Source organism: Equus caballus, chromosome 4, assembly GCF_041296265.1.
Source record: "Equus caballus isolate H_3958 breed thoroughbred chromosome 4, TB-T2T, whole genome shotgun sequence".
Classification (NCBI taxonomy): domain Eukaryota; kingdom Metazoa; phylum Chordata; class Mammalia; order Perissodactyla; family Equidae; genus Equus; species Equus caballus.
The window spans coordinates 42983043-43005339 of NC_091687.1; the positions used below are offsets into that span (position 1 = coordinate 42983043).

Here is a 22297-nt window from a genome sequence, read left to right on the forward strand (position 1 = left end):
TCCTGGGGTTATTCAGCAGCACTTCAGCTTATATAATTACCACACTAGCCTCCCTTACAGGGCACACGAGGCACCCAGGTCAGTCACCATGGCAACAGATTCTGAATCAGAGTAGCCCCATCCTAATACTGTGCACAGTCTCTTCTGGGGAAAAGTTTTCTTTCTTTTTTTTTTTTAAATTTTAAACACATTTCCCCCAATTACAGGTATCCAATTTCTGAGTATTTGTTCTGTATAGGTATATATTTTCTTATAGGTATAATCTGACTACCCAATGTCTGGGCACACACAATTCCTTGAATAGCCAAGGAAATATAATGCAAACATTTAAATACAGATTGTTTGCCATTCGGGGCACCATTTTGAAAAGAAGATGAAAATAACATTTCAGAATAAAAAACACCTGCAGAAATAGCTATCGGAAGAAATCAACTCTCTTTGATCTTTATGCAGCAAGAAGAGCTCATATACGCTTATTGTAAAGACTCTTAAAATGCAGAGATCTAAGCAAATCAAATACTATTTTTCCATTAAATTTTTTTTAAATGAACAAACACACGTGGCAAGGGCCACGTTTATAAACCTTGCACAATAAAATTCTCTTTTTTACCTCTCAAGCAGAGAGTAAGCAGATTTCCTCCGGAATCCCTGCCTGCCCTCGCCTCCAGGAGGCTGCAGCAGCGACTTTTTCATTTCCTGTTTGCTGTTTGGACAGGCCTTGCAGCTGTGGTGACTGAGTGTAGAAGGAGGCGGCCAATGCTGGCAGTTATGTAATAGGACATCTCAAAGCCCATCCAGTATGGCGTTTGAAACTAACGGTATGGTTTTCATTTTTGCCTCCCTTAGGAAAGATATTTATGTGTGTTATTTAAAATTCCTTTCTAGCTGGCTTGGTGGCACAGAGGTTAAGTTCGCATGTTCCGCTTCAGTGGCCTGGCGTTTGCTGGTTCGGATCCCAGGTGCAGACATGGCACTGCTTGTCAAGCCATGCTGTGGTAGGCGTCCCACATACAAAGTAGAGGAAGATGGGCATGGATGTTAGCTCAGGGCCAGTCTTCCTCAGCAAAAAGAGGAGGATTGGTAGCAGATGTTAGCTCAGGGCTAATCTTCCTAAAAAAAAAGAAAATTCCTTTCTAATCTATCACCAAACAGGAGAAAGAAATTTACGCAATAACTCATAGTGTGGTACCCTATTTATAAAGTAAGCTCAACTTTTTGTTTTCTTCTAGAGCCTTAAATTCACTCCTATTTTATGCCGTATTTCCGTTTACAGCCATCTGTGATACCTCCTTGCTATCACAGAGTCATTTAATTCCTTATGAACTCTTCAAAACGTCTCCCTTTTTCCTTTCTCCTTTGGCTCCATTCTTATTGTATTTTCTAAAGTATATATCCTGCCTGACTGCCAGCAGCCCTGTGACTTACTTAGCTGGGACACATTCTTGATCCCATTCTACAGAAAAACAGACATGTGGTCCCTTCAATGGACGTGGCTTGCCCCACAGAAAATAGGGTTGGCATTAGAGTTGGGTCTGATCTACAGAGCTCCTGTTCCAGGACCCATGTTGTCCTCCCATCTCTTTCCTGTGGGCTCCCTTATTTGCAAAACAATGTGGATTATAGTTCCTGCCTGTCTAACCAGTGGAACGAGGAGGAAGGTTAGGAGTGGCTGTCTCAATGACCTTTGACACTGCTGAGCATGCCCCCTCCATTTTTTCAGGCTTCAGTATATTTAAAAATGAAGAAATGACAAAGTAAGATTGTATTGAACTTAAAATATTTACACTTAGCAGATACATTTTTAGGAGGAACAGAAGACCTTCCGATACTGTTAGTATGTTTCTGTGACTATATGTATCTAAACTCATTTGGAAATAAAAGCAAATGTCTACATTTTTGGCCCTTAATGAATTTGAAGTCCTGACCCAATGCCCTTTTGTCTCAATAGAAGAACGCCCCAACGTGAGCTTAAGGGATCCAGAGAAAGCAGAGATAGCCCCAGAGAAGTTAATGCAATTGGGGCAAAGGTGGCAGCTTAATGACACTAATACCTCCAGAACATTTACTGTGTGCCACAGACAATTCTAAATATTTTATGTGTGCTAATATTACGCTTTCTTAGGCAGGCAATGTTGTTATGCACATTTTTATACATGAAGAAACTGAGGCACAGAAAGATTAAATAACTTGCCCAAATTTGCACAGCTAGCAGTGGAATTGAATCCATGCTCTTATGCACTGTGCCATTCAATCTCTTACTGCATACAAAGCAGAAAATACAAGGACCAGAGTGCAAATGGGAGCGTCCTCAGACTCACAGCAAAGGCAGGTGAGTGGAGATGTGGTGGCGGGGGCAGGGGGGACTTCAGATACAAGCAGTAAAGCTAGACGAGGGCTCAGGAACACATACTATTTTGATTCTTCCCCTTTATCCCATGATTGGCACCAGAGCTGAAGGAATCGGGCAAACAAGGTTGGTATCTATACTCATATTCTCTCCCATAGCTGTACGATGTGTTCAAATCACAATGGAAAGTGCCGTTTTTCAATGAATCAGATCCAGCTTCATGGGCACGCGACTTGGGCAGTCGCCCGGAACCCTGTGCTCTGAATGACCCAGCACTTGGATTAATGCTGTATTGTCACCATCTTGAAAGTCTTAATAACTTTTCAACAAGAGGCCTCATGTTTTTGTTTTGCACTGGGCCACACAAATTATGTAGCCAGTGCTGAGTGGAATCCTGAGCAATCTGGAGAACTTCGTAGCTCCTGTCTACCTGGGGAGATAAGATTCTATTTCCCTGTGGTTCCTCTGGAACTGCAGTGCTGTAAATCTGGAGTTGCCTGTTAGTGGATTTGCATTTTACTGCAACGTAATACTTTTCCTCACAGGGGAAAGCAGTCAGCTCTCACTAATAGGGGCTTTAATGATGCTCTGCCAAGGTCCACGTGCATAGCCTTGAGGAAAGAGGCCCAGGACAGGCTCCAAATTCAACAGCGGGGTTAACTACAACAGAGCCTCTTTACAGAAAGATAAAACATTGTTAACTTCAGCTAGCTTTGCTGAAGCCCAAGGAGGGCTCCTGCAGAGTAACACCAGTCTCTATATAAAAATGCCAGCTCAAGTCCTCCTGAAAATTTGTATTTCCCATCCCACAGTGTTTGCATAACTTAGGCATGCTTTAGTTAAGTCAAGATTTGCCTAAACTTGTAGAGAAAATCAAACTGCCTCAGTAGGAGGAAGCCAACCTGATAAGTCCTCTATTTCTTCTCTCAATGCTGAGCAGTTTGGCACTAGAATAAGTGATTGCTCCACAGCGGCAAGTTTCCATGGCATCAGTTGCCCCCGAGGCCTTTTCTGAAGTGAAGGGTAGTGAGCTGATTTTCTCCACCAGGGCAGTAATGATACCAGTGAGCAGAAACTATGAGGGGGAAAAAAGCCAACTGAAAGAAGACAAAAAGGGAATTTCGTGCCTTTGTTGTTCAGAGGAGACAGAACCCTCATATTCAAGAAGATCAGTGGGGCTACTCTGAATTAATAATGATGGCTAACATCTTCTACTATTTACTAGGCCCTAGACATCCTTGTAAGGCTTTATACATGTTAACCTAGTTAATCCTCACAACAAGCCAGTAAGGTAGGTATTATTATTATCTCCGTTTTAAAAGTGAGGGCCCTGAGGCTCACAGAGGGTAAGCTGTTAAGTCAGGAGAGCAGCTGCAAGGCCACAGGAGCTACAGGTTCATCCAGGACAATAGCAGGCAGAGAGGAGTGCCCAGTGGGGCCGGCTATGTGTGCAGCTGCTGAGTCTGCGTCCTGTTTGTCTGCACAATAAACCCCTATTAACGAGGGAAGCACGATTGGTCTCTCTTGCTCTCGCAACCTGAAAGAGCCTATAGAATACAGATCCTATTGTGAATGCTTTCGTAATTTGGAGATTCCGTTTTTTTTTTTTTTTACAAACGGAATAATCAGCCACTTAATGTATCCGTAGGGAATTCAGGAGAGGGATGAAGAAGCGGCTCCTGTTTTTGAGGCATTTGCAATCATTGTTGGAGAGACAGAGCCAACAGATGGGGAACAATAGTGAGAGACTCAAGGGCTGATGTAAGCAAAAGCCGCACTGTGGTCTTAGCCCGTGAATGGTGTGGGAAATGAGAGAAGGGAAGGGTATTCACTCACCGGCTATCGAGTTAGGGGGCACGGGGGATGGAAAGAAGAAACTGGGTGGCTTTGGGCACATTTCTTAATCTTTAGACTTCGCCTTCCTCAACTGTAAAATAAAACCATACATTATCTCAAAGACTCTCTCCAGCTTTAATAGTCAAGGAATCCTGACCTTTCCTGTAAAGCTCGATTTTTATGGGTGGTATTTGCTAAAACTCGAGGCACATGCATAACTGATATGACCCAGACTGAAGATCATGTGGTCTGGTTGATACAGTTTGCCACCCTCACTGTGGCTCCCAAGAGCACACGTGTCTGGAACTTTAGCCTTTTAGCTTTTCTTGACTATTCATTTTAATGATTGCCCCAGCCATTTATATATATATATATATATATTTTTTTTTTTTTTTCCTGGCTATTTGTATTTTTCTTTTTTTGGGCCAAAATATAAAAATAGAATATACATAGACTGTAGCACTTAATAATAACTTGTATGTTTTGATATTTTAAAGAAATAAAATTTACTAAGTGGGATAATCAGTCATCTTGCTCATTATCATCTAAAATTTTTTCTTATGTCTTCATTGTTTTTGTCTACTTCTTTCTACATTCTAAGTTATTCTAGCTCCCAATAACTGGTTATGATTGCTTAACACACAGTTTCAAACTGATGAGGTCTGTGACAGAGATTAAACAAATTTTAAAAATTTGTTTTCATATCATTATACACATACCATGTTTTCAACAGTGAAATGGCTTTTATTGCAGATGGGCATGGGGTTAAGATAAAAAATTACCTGATGATCCAGATGATTGAAATATAGAAAGAATAATTAAGGAAGAGTTAGTTAGAAGGTATTTTTGCCCTATGATCCTTAGCATGAGGTGGCTTTCTCTAACCTGGCAAATATCTTATAGAGCCGATAAACCAGTTGTTCTTTAAGTGGGATCCCCAGAGCAGCAGCATTGGCATTGAACAAATTCTCAGGTCTCACTCAAATTTAATCAGAACTTCAAGAGGTGAGGCCCAGCAGCCTGTGATGTGACAAGCCTTCCAGATGATTCTGAAGTACCTCTAAGTTTGAGAACCACTATCATAATCCAAGCTGCCAATGGAATAAGATAGATTATCAATTATATATATACATATATATAATATAAATATAATTTTTTGGTGAGGAAGATTGACTCTGAGCTAATATCTGTAGCCAGTCTTCTTCTTTTTGCGTGAGGAAGATTGTCCCTGAGCTAACATCTATGCCAAGCTTCCTCTGTCTTTTTGCATATGGGATGCTGCCACAGTGTGGCTCAATGAACCAGCTGTGGGTCTGCACCTTGGCTCTGAACTCGTGAACCCTGTGCCGCTGAAGTGGAATGCATGAACTTAACCATTACGCCACTGGGCCGGCCCTCATCAAATATATTTAATGACTACCCTTCTTTACATAGTCCCTCCCCATGCCCAGGCTGGATAGGATTTGGAAGTAAAATTGCAACCCAGAGTATTGGCAGTTTGAACTGATTCCCACTGCAGGTTGAACTGAACAGGAACTGCTCTATTTGCATTCAAGGCCTTCTGGAGAATAGACTCAATCACATTTCCAATGTTATCTTCTACTGCTGTTCATGTTCTTTTTATTTTAGTGAAACTGGATTACCATTCTATTCCCAGTGCCCTCACTTCCTGCCATGAGGGACAGTTGACATAGGTTAAGACAGAAAAGGGCCTTTGATAAGTGGAGATGTAGGGGAGGGTACATGCCTGGATGGTGCCACGGTGTAATCAAACACATCAGGTCAACCAACCTTCTTGCTTTCTATCAAAATCTTACGTAAAATACTATTTCCTCTAAGAAATTTTTTTTTTTTTTGAGGAAGATTAACCCTGAGCTAACATCTGCTGCCAATCCTCGTCTTTTTGCTGAGGAAGACTAGCCCTGAGCTAACATCCATGCCCCTCTTCCTCTACTTTCTTTCTTTTTTTTTTTTTGAGGAAGATTAGCCCTGAGCTAACTACTGCCAATCCTCCTCTTTTTGCTGAGGAAGACTGGCCCTGAGCTAACATCCATGCCCATCTTCCTCTACTTTATATGTGGGATGCCTACCACAGTGTGGCATTTGCCAAGCGGTGCCATGTCTGCACCCTGGATCTGGGTCAGCAAACCCCGGGCCTCTGAGAAGCAGAACGTGCGAACTTAACTGCTGCGCCACGGGGCCAGTCCTAAATCTTTCTTGATTCTTCAACTGGAAAGTGTGAGCTCTCCCTTCTATAATGCCCCAGCCCCTCACTTCCTGTGTTGTATATTTCTCTCACAGTGTATCCTATTCTGCCTTGTTGCGTAGTCAGTATCGTCTAATTTCTTTGATTAGACTATAAGTTCTTGAGATCAGGTTCTGCATCCTACTCCTCTTTCTGCCACGCCTATGGCAGTGTTAGACACATAATAACAAGTCTGTCAATAGTTGTTGAATTGTGGTCTGCAGTGGCAGGGCTGCCAGCCAAGCTCAGAGAGTCGTTGGATAGCTTTTGGCCAAGGCTATTATGTGTATGAGTTAGGTGTACATTGCATGCCTGTCCCAAAATATTCCCTTGCAGGTGACTGATATGCATTCTTTTAAGATTTATAGAAATTTCACAAGCCATTTTTAAAATACAAAGTCCACCTAGGAGGGATCAAGAAACAGAAGGAAGATCTGGAGGACGAGCCTAGCTCTTCTACCCCCTGGAGCTATCAAGGGGCAGCAGCGTATAGACACTAAAAAAGGCCAGGGCTGGGAAACAGGAACAAATCTTTGATTTCACAGTCTTGCCTGAGGCCTTGACTGACAGTAGCTGCTGCTTTAACCTCCATCTGTGGCTTCACGCCTTTTTAGAAGAGACTCAGGAAATCTCACTCGGGTCTTATAGGGAATATTTTCAGCCTAAGAGGAAAATTGTGAGCATGAGAAGCCAGCTCATTATGCTTTCCCACACCCAAAGACAGAGACTCATAAGACAATAACGGTGTGGAAAGAATCTGAAGCCACGCAGTACAAAACATATTGAGTTTATTATTTTAAGTGCTCTTCTTAATATCATTGCAGTGAAAACAAACAATAAACAGACAACCCCTGCCCCTCCAAACAACGTTTATAGGTATGTGTTTGTTAGCCACTCATGTCTTGAAGTTCATTCTATAGCATCATAAACCCACGGCAAATTCTGAACAGAGAAATTCATTGTAAGAAAAGCTGATCAGAAAAGATACAGTTTATGTGTACAAAACTCCCAAATTTTTAATCCATATTTGTGATTTGATCTAGAGCACGTTTTATCTGCACTGGGTTAGATTTTTCCCCCGGGGTACTGCAGCGCTGCTTCCACCAACTTCATTCCCCGAGGAACACTGCCATCATGCGGCCAGATATGTTAAAGACAGCTCCAAAAAGACGACTAGCATCATGGTTTTAATTTTGATTCTCTCTGGGTGGGGGTGGGGGGGGGGGGAAGGTTTGCGGCTTTAAAATGTGCCTTACTGTTTGAAGCTGTATTCGTTGATTCCTTTCTAAAGCAGCATTCTTAAAACACTTGCCAGAGGATGAGCTCTGTGTCAGCTTCTGAATCCCCCAAGAATATAGTGACCACATCAATCATATCACATAGATTATGAAGTTATAACTGAGCGCTGCTTATTTGATAAATGTGTAAAGTTTTCATAAATCTATCCACTTTAAAAAGAGTAGAATACCTTTCTCATGTATACTAATGTGGCTGCTTATTTTTTCTCCACACTAATAAGTGTTTCGGGAGAGGAGCTGAGCAACCAGACTGAAGGCAGGCAGCATTGCGTAGTTCAAAAACTGGAGTATGAAGCTTCACACTAGGTTGGAGTCTCCACTTTGCCACTAATTAACTATGTGATCTTGAGCGAGTCACATAGGCTATCTGGTCTCAGTACTTTCTTTCTTAAATGAGTAGGTTTGAGTCACTGAAGTCAAAACCGGGTCCAGTTTATAATTCTGCAGTTCTACTTGACAAGTAAACAAGTTTTTAAAAAAGCAAGAACGTTGTTTTCTTTAGGTAGATTATTTCCCTATGGTTTTTCTGTAAATATGCTCTCCCTACCTCTCTATCCGACTCCCTCAACCCTAACTGAAGCTTTGTCATCATGCAAAATTTTCTCTGCAAGAACCCAGAGATTATGTATTATGTTCAGCATTGCTCTGGCACAAAGGGCTTTCACGCATTTTGTGGGTGTTCACAGTGTAGGCATCTCCACAAACATAAAATGAAGTTGATGAATCTTTGCAACTCGTAATCAGCTTACTGGCTTCTGAGAGCTGTAGGTGTTAAAGGACATTCCATAATGTTAGAACAATTCAGAACAGTCTGACGTCTTTAACGTCGGAAAGGCAAGGGCAATTTTCTTCCCTAACTACACCTTCTGCTTTATAAATTTGTCAAAAGTACAAATAGGATGCAGATGCTGCTTGGAGTCCAATTGTGAGATTCATGTTCTGATGAGACAAAATTATGGTAAATTATTCCCTTGAGTCGATTTTGTGAAGTGTGTAACAGGGTGAGGGATGGAAATACAAGCTGGTGTTGATGTTTAAACTGTGCTGGAAGGGCATGTAAATGCAGGTCAGTTGCTAGGAGACCTCGAGCACAGAGCTAATGCCCCCCCACCCAGCCCCCCGTGTGCACAGGGATATTTTATCTCAAGAAACCTTGTCTTTCACAGTCAATGATGACATTAAAAGTATAGTCTGTCAAAATTCAGGTGGACCAGTGCTTGGTTATTGTGTGTGTCAGTCCAACCATTCTGTCATCCGCCCCCAGAAAGGAAGCAAATGACAAAGAACAATGTAACGTCGTGCCAGTGACCAAGATGCTCCAGAAAACTCAGTGATTCTCTACAAATCTCAGTTTAAATACTCTTACATGAAAAGCGGCTGGTTTGTTCACTGATGTGAGTTCCAAGAAGTGTGCAGTAGCGGCTAAAGAGTCGCTTCAGCTTTCCAAAGAGAAGGACGCCAGGACACAGAGAGCTTTACGTGAAGATGTGCTTGTGTAGGACTTTGGACCCGGCTGTTTACAAAGCAATCATTTCAGCCATGTATGGGATTCTTAAAAATAGATTTTATGCCAGACAACGCCTTCGGTTTGTAATTACCACCAAGAGAATAGCTGTGCAGAACTTTAGAAGTGGCAGCATTTTGAGAGTTCTTTCAGAGCCCCCAACTGGTTGAAGACAGAACCTGAGCCTGTCTGTGGGCAAGGACCACGAGCAGTCCGTTCAGAAAGGCATGGCAAGGACCCTCCTGCCCTTATAAAACACTGTCAAGTTTTGCCCAGTATCCAGGAGACACTACATTCGATGAGAGAAAAAAAAACCCAGTCTCTGGGGGGTGGGTCTAGTAGGTCTCATTTTACTTAGAGGAAACTGAGTCACTAAGAGGTGTTTGAAACACACGGCTAATTATCACCAGAGCTGGGGACACAGTCCAGGTTTCCCAGTCCAGTGCTCTTTTATAGTGACACCGTCTAGTCTTTCTCAGGAGAGTTGTGATGTTCTGTTAGCCCACTGATACGAACAGCAGCAATGGTAATCCTGTAACGTTTCTGGAATGCTTTACAAAGCATGTTTATATACATTCTTTCATTTAATTCTTATAAGTGTAGGAATTATTCTTATGAAGTAGTATGCTTAGCACACAGAATTGATCTGCATTGTTACAAAAGTTTAGTTCTAATTCTACTCGTTTATTATAATCTCTATTGTAATCCTATTAGTGTGCCCCAACATCAAGGGCAATATAGTGGCCTTGGAGGAGAGAGAATTGAAACCCTAATATGGTTTGGAAATTTTGGGATTTTGCTCCACTTCAATTTTGAATATCCACAAAGAAATATAAGGTGCACTTTACTGCTTATCTATGGAAAATATAAAACTATCATCAATCCCTTTGTGAGAACCTACTATGTATCAGGCTAGACACACAGCAAATATGAAGATGCAGCTCTTTGCTTAACTTCAAGAGAATTGGACTTGGATTCAAGAAGTGGAAGAAATGAAATCAATGGATATCGATTGGTTCCACTCCTAAGCTTTCTTGAGCTTCAAAAATATGTGAAATGAGGTGGAAGCATCTAAATGAGATGGCCTCTTAGGGTTACCTCTTTTTCCTTATCTCAGGGCCTTAGCATCTCCTGCTCCTGTGGCCTAGAAAGCTCTTCCCTCAGATATCAGCATGACTTGCTCTCACACTTCTTTAATAAGTTTTTGCTGAGGGAGAGTGAGGACTTCACTGACCGTATATTTGAAATTACAATGCTTTCCAGGGCTATAACACCTTCCCAGGACCAGCCTGGAAGTGGAGGATGCTTTTCCAATTTATTGACCCAGAGGAGTACACTTTTTTCTGATTGTGCAAGGGTGACTTATGGGTAGCTGTGGCCCTGGACCTTTCCTAGTTTATTCTTCTCCGTGACACCTGTTACCACCTGACAAACTATCTACTTCACTGTCTGTCTTTTAATTGTCTGATTCCCCACAGCCCCTCCACTAGATACAAGCTCCATAAAGGTAGGGATTTTCTTCACGTATCTAAAGTGCTTAGGAAATCACCAGCAGGAGCTAAGATGGACCCCCGTGATTCCTGCTTCCTGCTGTTCATGCCTTTCTTTTATCCCCATCTCACATTGAATCAGGGCTGCTCAGTGTGACCAATGGACTATGGAGAAGTGGTGGGGTATGACTTCCTAGTTTAGGTAATAAAAGGCATTGCAGCTTCCAACTTGCTGTCTTGGATTTTTCATTCTGGAAGAAGCCAGCTGCCATGTCATGAGGACGTTCAAGTAGCCCCATGGAGTACGTGGATAGGACTGAACTGCCAGCACCAACTTGTTAGCCAAGCGACTGAGCCATCTTGAAAGGAGATCTTCTAATTCCTAGCCGTTGAGTCTTTCAGCTGAGGCCTCAAATATCATGTAGCAGAGACAAGCTTTTCCCACTGTTCCCTGTCTGAATTCCTGACTCACAGAAACCAGGAGAGAGAATAAATGATTATTGTTGCTTTAAGCCAATACATTTTGGGGTTATTTGTTATGTAGCAAAAGATAACTAATACAGTGCCTGGCCCATTGTAAGTTCCCAATAAATATTTACTGAATGAAGGGATAAATGTAAGCAGATTTTTTTCTAGGTTACTCAGTGATCCTAATATAATGTCTGTTATTAATCTAAACAAAAGTGTATAAAAAGCCCTTGCTCAACAGCAACGTTGCCTTGGAGTCTCAAGACGCAGGCTTGAATCTTGGCTCTGTTACTTATTTGCCATTTGACTTTGTGTAATTCACTTATAGTTTTGGTTCCTAGTTTTCCTAATAGGTAAACTAGAAATAATGATAATAATTATAATTATACTGCTAAGAGGACCGCCAACCTGCAAGAGTCCCGCTGACACTGTAGATCCCTGGATCAGAGCTCTTCTGAAACCCATGTTACAACTGGAATTGTCCATTATGTGATCCAATAAATCTTCTTTACCATTAAGTCAGTTCCAGTTGTTGGTGTTATCTACAACCCAAAGCATCTTTATACAAAGCATTAACACTATGAAACACCATTAAACTATATGAAATAATAGAAACAAAACAAGATGACATGTAATGAGTAAGATGCTACATGGTAGACTTAAGTATAACAGCTAAGAAGAAAGGGTCAGACCACCTTATGAACCATTTTTGTGAGCTGATGGCAAGGACAGCCTAATTCATCTGCCTGGGAAAGTCAGGGAGGCCCAAGGGATTCTGTTTTCACAGAAATTTTGGTTTCTGTAGGTATATTTTAGAACCTTTGGCCTCTGATTTCTTCTCTATGGTTACATTTGATAAATAATTGCTGGCTTAGTAGCATCAAATTCATTTTTAAATTCCATAAGGGACCAGGGAGCTATTTGTGTTCCAGAGAAGATACTCCAAGTGGCCAGACTGTGTTGTACACAGACATCAAGAAAGCGGACAGCTGAGCTCCTGTGCCTGCTGCCACTCCCATGGGTCCCCAGAGAGTACAAGAGGTTCTTACAGGCCACTTGCCACAATATCTTTGCCTTGTCAGAAAGCTCTTTATTTTATTCCAAGAGCAGAAGACACTGTTCTGGGCATGTCATGAAATACTAACAGAAAACTCATCTTATGGGGTGGAGAGTTTTCATCTTTAAGAGCTGAGGAGACAGGAATTTCTGACAGGCCTGAATAGATAGCATGAAACATGGCCACTGTGTAATTTGGCCTCCTGAGGCCTAGAGAGATGGTGACTTGAAGCCATGGTCCAGATAATGTAGGCAGGTCTCCAATCTGTTTTATTAGCATTGGTCACATTACTTTCTATACGTTAGAATGACTTTGATGGGCAATTTAATTAAGCTGCCATTTGTGTTGTAAGTGCAAATAATAATCTCTTAGTTTTATCCTCTGCTGATCAGATAAATTGGTCAATAATGGACTTTTTAGCACAACAATGTAGATAACTTTCTCAATTTTATACATTTCTTCATGGAAATTTGCTTTGTTTTCTCAAATTATTCCACAAAGTTTAGACGGGACTGAAATAGCTTCTGTGGGAAAAATTAAATTCTTGTCTTTAGGTTAAAATTGTAAATTTCTCTCCAAAAATTAAAGGAATGCTTTTTTATTTCCTTCTTAAATCATGTTCCTTGTAGCCTTCAGCCTTCAGTGCCAAGTCTTGAGGCTCAGCAACCCGAGGAAAGACAGTATGGGAGCACCCTAGGACAAATCGGCCATTGATTAAGTTTAAGTCTCAATGCTGACTTTTAGAAAGACAATAGCTGTGAAGGTCAAGCACTAAGAAAATGAGGATTTTTCTAAATCATTTTGTGTCCTTTTTAACGCAGATTTCAAGAACCAGGCCTGAAGGATTCGGGATCATGGAGTTTCTTCCACAATGCAAAGATGACAACTCTTCTACTTACAGAACAAGGTCAACAGGCTTGCTGACCCAGGGAGAAAAAGGAAAAGTTAGAGAAGTAAAGAGTTCAAAACTGGATCCTTCTAGCCAGAAAGGCGGGAAGTCTTGAGGGATTATGAAAGCAGATAGAGGTTGATTGAAACGTTAGATGCCATGTTCTCGTCCCTGTTCAAAGATGTCCTTCCAGGGTTGAACTTTGGTGGAGCAGTGGAGGGAGGAGGGACTTAGAAGCAACTAGATTTGCCTGAGGAGGTCTGAGGACACTGAGATTAGTGGCCCAGCATCAGGGAGGATATAGCCCCTTGGAGAAGTCCCTCCCTAGCTAGAACTCCAGTCCACTGCATTCTGGCCCTAAAAGGATGGCAAGAAGGTGGCTACAGAAAGCTGTTGGTTCTTCATGGTTTTTGTATGAAGTGTGAGGGAGAGGACATAGGGTTTCTGATTATCAATTGGACTAACTTGGCCAAGAGGCTGAACTGTTTCGAGGACATCAAGATTAGAAACAAATGACCAGGATCATGTGCTCCAGCAGCCGGAGCTAGAAATATGAATACCAGATAGAACTAATTTAGAGGAGCCATTCTGCCACTCTGCCATGGAGATCAGGAAAAGTCCAGAGGACAATGAGTCCGTCTGAGGACCCTGTCTCCCCTCATGAGGTCCTACCCCTGATTGAGTGTATACTGGCCTGGCCGTATTGGTTATTTACGGCCAAAGTCTCTTCTAATTTATACTGGTTGTTAGATATTAATATTTTAAGTATTGCTCCTACACATATCCCATATTTCCATAAACCATTTTAGAGGGAAATTCAGAACTCTTGGAGATAGAGGATTGTATCCAAAGAGACTGAGCGTTTACCTAAAGAGACTGCTAAATATTTGGATCAGACTAAACATATCAGGTTGGACTAAAATTAAGTTGTCCTTCCCTTTGTAAGTAAGGTGGAGAACCCACAAGGGGGATCAAATCAATTAATTGGGTGCAAACAAACTCTATTATTTCTGTATGAAATTCAGTAAACTTGCAATTGTGACAAATTCTAGTGTACAGGAGATTGGAAAGATCTGGGGGCTTCCATTACCACTTAAATCCATTAGCCTGCTGAGTTCCACACAGACAGGGATTTTTGTCTTTTTTTGTTCACTGCCGTATCTCCAGTGCTCTGAATGTGTCTGGCACATGGTGGGTGCTCCGTAGGTATTTGCTGAAGGAATTACAACTATATCATGAGGCAGACTTGCAGAGTGCCCCCTAAGAATCCCAACAAAATGTCAACAAAAGCAGTGTCCCTAGTGTCATCCATCATAATCTGTACCTGTCAGCACCCCCTAAAAATATTGTGTTTCATTTTAGGCACCAAATTTTAGGAGGGGTGTTCATCAAGTAAAATAGAGAAGATCCAGGAGATAGCAGGCAAGACCAGAGAATTCTGAAAACTACCCAAAATAAGGAACAGTTGACACTACTTGAAGAAAAAAATGATCGATTGGAGATACGATGCTATTGTCAAATGTTAGAAAGACCTTCATCAAGGACAAGTCTGGAATAAATATATGATTGCATGTTCATAATTAGAGCCAGTGGGAAGAAATTATGGACAGGCAAATTTTGACTCAATGTTACACAGAAACTTCTGACTAATTTTTCGGTACAGTCATGTACCACATCACAACATTTTGGTCAATGAAGGATTGCATATATAACAGTGGTCCCATAAGATTAGTACCATACAGCCTAGGTGTGTAGTAGGCTATGCCATCTAGGTTTGTGTAAGTACGCTCTGTGATGTTCACACAATGATGAAATTGCCTAATGACGCATTTCTTAGAACATATCCCCATCCTTAAGCGATGCATGACTGTAATGGGATGGATTGCTTTGTAAACAAAGATGTGAGATTTAATTATTTAATTAATTAATTATTGTCTTGTGTTTTCTTCTCAATATTCATCAGTATTTGGCTCCGTCATCGATTTGTTTGTATATTCTTGAAAGCAGGAAATGTAAAATTTGGAATGGTAGGGTTGATTTAAAACTTTATTTTTATTTATTTAAAACTTTACCGTTAAGAATTATGAGGCCTGGGGCCAGCCTGGTGACACAGTGGTTAAGTTTGCATGTTCCGCTTCGGCAGCCCAGGGTTCACGGGTTCAGATCCCACGTGTAGACCTACGCACTGCTTGTTGAGCCATGCTGTGGCAGGTGTCCCATATATAAAATAGAGAAGAATGGGCACAGATCTTAGCTCAGGGCCAGTCTTCCTCAGCCAAAAGAGGAGGATTGGCAGCGGATGTTAATTCAGAGCTAATCTTCCTCAAAAAAAAAAAGAAAAGAATTATGAGGCCTATTAACTAATTATCCACTATCTCAGTCCCTAAGGCCACAAAGTGGCAAACTCAAATATGAGAAAATATCCTTGACTATTTAGTCTATATCTTACTCTGATTATCTGATGTCCATCACAAAGTGTAATTGCAAATTTTTCAATGAGGTAAGATTTCATGAAGTTGGTGAAAATGTTGGAGAACTGCCCAAATCACATACAAAATAATTTCCTAATGAGAATTTGGCTGAGTTATTTCTGTTAACAATTTAATAAGAAAAGTTGGAAAACATGAGGATTTTATAAGTGTTCCAGTGGGAACTCCAGCCGTTGAGTTTGAATATCGTTGGACTATCAAAGGCTGAAGAGAGGCCCTTGGCAAAACTACTGAGGTTCTTGAATGCTTTTGTAAATATGATCCTTTTTACATTAGTTTGACAAAAGTCATTCAAAAAGTAAAGGATACTGTCTCAGATTATTATGAAATTGGATCAGAAAAATTATCTTCCTCAGAAAACAGTAAACATTTTATTTTATGGTTCTATGAATTACGTATAGCTGCTGTCAACCTAAATTTTGTTAAATATTAGACAAAAAAATGTTCCCAGTAATTTTTGCTTTTATTTTTCAAGATGAATTAAAAAAGAATTTTCACCCCATTTTGTGAAATTTGGTCTTCATTTTAAGTAGAGTCAATTTTAGTGGCCTTTCTAGCACTAATTATCCTCCAATAATGTAAAACTTCTGGATCTGTTTCTTCTATTGGGAGTGCTTTTTTTTCTCTTAGTTTTATTGAAAAGGGACAAACTGTATCAGTAAACACTATACTTCCAGTTGAGTTCCCCACGTGGACATAAAAGGAACAGTGTCTTACTTGCCACTGAGCACAGTGCTAAGGACATTGTACATAATCAATGAATAATTCTTTATTCATTCATTATTCATTTATTCATTCCTGCTAGGCACTGAGGACACGAGAATGGCTCAGCTCCTTACTTCATGGACTCTAGAATTCTGTAGCTATTCTGATTTAACAAGTTATCCTTATTAATATATTCAGTACAGAAATACCTTTTTGTCATAAATGTAATATATGCTCATTGTAGATAAATTTAGAAAATGAGAAAGGGATAAATAAGAAATAAGATGTAATCCTACCACTAGGAGATAAAATCTGATGATGTTTGGGAATGGATGCGTACAGACTTTTCTTCCTATGTGTGCACATGGTACATATATTCATACATTTGAACATTATATAAATATATACAAATTATGTAAGTATAGACAAATTATTAGGTATATACAAATGTATATTTGTACCTTATACAAGTAAGGATATTTCTTAAAGATATTTATACTACACATACTATTTTATAATTTATCTCACAGATATTTTTTAATAAATATAGATCTACTAAGTCATAATGACTGAGGAGTATTCCATTATATGGATATGCCATGAATTGTTTATCAGATTTTCTGCTGTTAATCATTTAATTGCTTCCAAACTTTTTATTATTATTAATGTAATCATCCTCACATAGATTTTTATTCATTTATCCATACTTTTTTTCAGAACACATGTTTTACACTATGTTAAATCTTGATTTTTTTTTTCCTGAGGAAGATTTGCCCTGAGCTAACATCTGTGCCAATCCCCCTCCATTTTGTATGTGGGATGCTGCCACAGCATGGCCGCCAACAAGTGGGGTAGGTCACGTCCTAGGGACTGAAGCCCGGCTGCCAAAGCAGAGTGCACTCAACTTAACCACTAGGCCATGTGGCTGGCCTCTCAAGCTTGAAATTTTGTCTTCTTGGAGATTTAAAAATTAAGATTATTAACAAAATGTTTTGAACATTAAAAAACAAGCAAAACTAATCTACAGTATTAGAAGTCAAGATAATGGTTGTCGTTCGGGGTCAGGTGAGTGTTTTGATTGGACGGGGACTTAAATGGGTCCCAAGTGTACTTGAACTGTTCTATGGTTTGACCTGGGGTTGGTTACATGGGTGTGTTCACTTTGTAAAACTTTGACAAGCTATATACTTAGACTTGTCACTTTCTACTTTCTTGCATTTATGTTATGCATCAAGGAAATAAGTTCAAAAATTATTCTATGATTTGCATCTATGTTTACATTCTTAGGTAAATTTTAAGAATCAAATACTATTATCATTTTAAGTTTTTCAAAATTCATGTTGCTAATTATTTTGCCTAAAGTTTGCACCAGTTTTGACTCCCACCAACAACATACAAAATGTGATTTCTTTGCATTCAAATTAGTGCTTACTGTCATTTTTCTGATTTTTAATAATTTATAAATTACAAAATGGAGTATTTACTTTTCTCTCTAACTTTTTCTTTGGAAAAATTTCAAAGTTATAGAAAAGCTGGAAGAATAATATAATGGACACCCATAGATCCTTCATCAGATTTGCCAACTTTTAAGTTTTTGCCACATTTGCGTTCTCTGTCTCTATTTACATACTCACACGTATGTGTGTATGTATATACACATTTATTGTTATATTTCTGAACTATTTGAAAAGAAGTTTTAGACCTCATGACAATTTACCCCTCAATGCATCACTTAAGAATAAGAATATTCTTTTACATAACCACACTATCTTTACCACACCTTAAAAAATTAACCATAATTTCATATTATCAAGTAATATCTAGTCCATATTCACAAATCCACAATTGTCCAAATATAGTCTTTTCTAATTGATTTTTAAAAAAATAGTACAGGATTAAATAAAGCCCATTCACTTACTGCCTTTAGCTATTTGGTCTCTTTAGTCTCCTTTACCAAAACAGTCCCCTGCCACCATCATGACACTCTGCTTTCTTTCGTGACATTGAAAATTTTCAAGTCTAGGTCACTTGAAAAACCTTCTGTTTGTTTTCAAATGTGCATGACTATGCTTGATTTTGCAGGCTCAGATTATAAAATTATAGGTTTTCAGAAGCACATGTATCAGCAACTGTAACAAATTTTCATTTTCGGCTATTGGTTAATCAGAGCTAGACACTGGATCTCCAGTTGGGCACCAGATGTTTTTACTGACGAAAAAGAAAAAGCATTCAGAGCTTTTAAATCTTACATTATTACTTTGATCATATAAGGAATAATAGCGACATTTCATTCTCTGAAAATTATGGCAAGGGTTTTCCTTCATATTGACACAATATATTATTCAATGAATCGGTTAGTATAGAACCAGTTTGAAAGCCCTGAAAATACAGTGACAGCCAAGAAGGATATTTTGAAGTTTGAAATGATCCCTATATAAATAGAACGGATCCGCATAACTTTGGGATAAAATTAGCCGACAGTTTGTGGCTCTCCAGCATGTGCCTGTTTGCTTGGTGCCGCTCTCCTGATAAACCACAACAAAGCTCAGAGGGAGAGGAAGGATGGACGGTGCGGCTGCCCCGAGGACGAAATCTGCAGCTGCCAAGCTAGTTAAGAGAAATTTCCTTGAGGCTCTAAAGTTAAACGACTTCGGAAAATTGAAGGCCATTTTAATCCAAAGGCAAATAGATGTGGACACGGTTTTTGAAGTTGAAGATGAGAATATGGTTTTGGCATCTTATAAACAAGGTAAAAATTATAGGTGTAATTGTAAAATTGATAGAAAATGGATTTTTTTTAATGCAGTGTCAGTCACCCACTCTAAAGCCTTAGCTCTTATAGTTTCTTTAAGTATGTATTTTCAAAATCTTTCTAATTTAATCTTTTCTTTCTTTTTAAACTAGACCACATCATGGGCTGATATCTATACATGATATATCATATATAAATCATATATGTAGGCTGATATCTATACATGATATATCATATATAAATCATATATATATATATATATTTTTATTTCTTTTTCTCCTTTTTCTTCTCTTTCTCTATCCCTGTGCCTGGAATTTGAAATCCTGGACACTCATATTTAGTAACGCACTTTTCTTCTAACTTCTCTTCTCCCTATAATGACATAAAATAAAGAAAACATATCTAGATTATGGCTAAATAGGCTGCTGAGACCTAATTCAGACAGAGGGACTGGCTTAGGGACAGGCAGCCAACTCTCGGTTAACACAGCCATTTAAAGATATATCATCTCTATGTCCATCTGGAGAACAAGAGGATTTTTGCCCCCATTTTGGGGGTTAATGAATGGTTAATGTCATTATGCACCTTGAGGGTCCTCATCATTGTAATGAATTTGCAGTTCAGGCACAAAAGCTGAAACCAGAAAAACCAAAAAGTTAACTTTTTTTCCTTGACTACAACAATAGATCAAAATTGTAGGTATACTTGAACAGAGTATCTGCCTTACAAAAAACTAAGGATAACAAAATTAGAACAGAATTTGTTTTTATCAAGAGATTTTCTGGAACTCATGCCTAATAAATCAGAAATAAATTAGAACTGCTCGAATTCTTATTTCTCAAATCAGCTAGTTAATGGGAGAACTTGAGTCGCAGGGCCATCTGGTGAGCGGACTGCGAACAAACGTCGTGTTCGACATCAGTTTAAACAAAACAGATGATGAGGGCTTGTGTGCAGCATTTAGAGAGAGACAGTAATTCTTTTTTCATGTTTGAAATACCTTCCATTCATATATAAATCATCGGCACCATCGTTTGCAGAAACTAATGCTAATGATATATATTTCTACGTTAATTTACCATGCTCTGATTGTCAGTTCTAAGAGAAAGACAGAATAGTTGAGGCCAGTTACCATGTTTATGATTTTTACTTGAAGGCTTTATAATAAATTGGCATTGCAATTTTGACAGGAAGGTAAAGAAGAGGTCTGTTTTTTAAAAAGTAGTTCATCGGGGCTCTGCGGAAAAGAAAACATGTATACTATATAATTAGATTACTTTCCTCTTATGGATTCGTTCAGTGAAAGACTGTCCGAATGCTAAACACATCTTTAAGGTACTTTTTAAAACTTACCTTTGTGCCCAATGTAAAATAACTTAGGTCCAAGCCAGCGGCTAATTTAACTGACCTGAGTTGTGAAGACTGCCTTTTTCCTCTCCTGAGTGTGCCAAATTGCACAGATCATGCGAAGGTTCTTAGGTTGTGAGAAAGTTTTAGGGGCAGGCTCCGGAGAGGGAAGGAGTTGTTTCTTCTACTTCCAATGGTGTCATCCGCCCTGAATGAGAAGAAATGCATTTTAAACTCTTTCTGTCAATATGAGTTGACTTCTATGGTCCTCATAGAGCTAAATTTCATTCACACTAATGAGTGTTTTCATAGTGTTAGGACTGTGGGATGTGGCTTTCAATTAGGGAGACAAGAAAAAGAGGAAGAGAACAATTCCACTCTTATGCATGCCAGGTGGATGTATGCACAGAAATAATAGGATTTGTGGTCATATCTTTGGGGTTTGTACAAGAAATTGTGTGTGTGTGTGTATGTGTGTGCGTGCACGCTTGCGCATGCACATGTGTGTACACAGAAAGATATGTGCTTACTCTTTGTTTAACGTGAATATGGGTATAAGAAGCTGTCTCTTCAGTCTTAAACCTGGATTAAAGCCTCATCTTTCTTCAAAGTTTCCTGAAACTTTTTCACATGTCCTCCAACCCCATTATCAAACCTTTTCATATTTCAGTCAGAAATGGAAGTGATAAATAGAATCCTAATTGCTAGCCAAGCAAAGTAGACCTAAGTGGGTATAGCAAGTTCTTAAGTCACAAAGGAATTCCCAGGAAACTGTACAGCTGAGCAAGCTACACTGGTTAGTAAGTTAGTTAATTAGTTAGGGTTAATTAGTCCTTTCTGAATAATTCTAAGGAATGAGACCGTTTTCTGTGTGGTCCTGAGGGATTAAACTTTGTGAGACTTTATCAAACCACAGCAGGTTCTTGAACGTTGAATGCTGTTGTGTTGCTATGCACTAGTTTTTGATTTTTTTAAAGCACTTTTGAAAAGTTTTATACGGAAAAGAGTACAAACCATAAGTGTGCAGCTTGATTAATTTTCACAAAATAAACAAACCTATGGGACTAGCATTCAGAGGAGGAAATAGAACATTACCTGTTCACTTTTAAAGTGTGGGAATCTTCAGGTTTTAGGTATTTTTGGCTTAATAAGCGAGACAATGTGTAAAGCCTATAACAGATACCATGCTACCTTTAAATTTGCTTGTATAAATAATAAAATAACCTATATTCAACATTTGATTGCCTTGCAGGAGATCAACAGTATTACAATTAATCTCAAATCATTTTTATTCTTTTGTTAGGACATAGCAAAGCATTTTTCATAGGATTTCAAAAAGTGACCACATTTTTTCCCTAAATATAGCATATCTAAGCCAGTATGAAAGTCAGTTTATAATTTTTGGAAAGGCAACTCAGAACTCTGTTGATGAAAAAAATCAACTTGAGATCTAAATGTTGCTCCCCCAAACCCACAATCTAATTGGTAGACTAATAATCAAAGGTTGACCTCCTAAGCAAATAGAAAATGTGGATTTTGTGAGGAAGTTAGAACAAAGCATCTGGAAAGCCACTTCTGCTTTCCCATCTCACTGAGTAGCGTCTCTTACCTGTGCAATAGAGAACAGATTTAGAAGCCAGCTTCCAGAGCTCACATTCAAAAAGTGGATCCTGCCCAGCCCCCACACCTAGTAATGATTCTTAAAGTTGAGATCTAATTTTATTTTTTCAAGTTATTTTAACCTTTGTAATTAAATCTTCAGATAAAATCATATTTTATTAATTAAAGAAAACCTCTCATTGTGGCTGGCCCAGTGGTGTAGTGGTTAAGTTTGCATGCTCTGCTTTAGTGGTCTGGGGTTTGCAGGTTT

General features: G+C 39.3%; 1 protein-coding gene across 6 annotated transcripts in view; it reads left to right on the forward strand.

Annotated features, from left to right (window-relative positions):
* The window catches only part of ASB4 (ankyrin repeat and SOCS box containing 4), a 118717-nt gene that overhangs the window by 32723 nt on the left and 63697 nt on the right, over positions 1-22297 (forward strand). For 4 of the 6 annotated variants that reach the window (XM_070265706.1, XM_023639234.2, XM_070265705.1 and 1 more), the window contains one exon: positions 13067-13152. In XM_070265706.1, the coding sequence (XP_070121807.1) occupies positions 13125-13152 (28 nt within the window). In that variant the 5' untranslated portion in view covers positions 13067-13124. Of the gene's footprint in view, positions 1-715; positions 819-13066; positions 13153-18799; positions 19078-22297 lie in introns of those variants that run through there. The other 2 variants (XM_070265707.1, XM_001493628.6) reach the window with 2 other exon arrangements.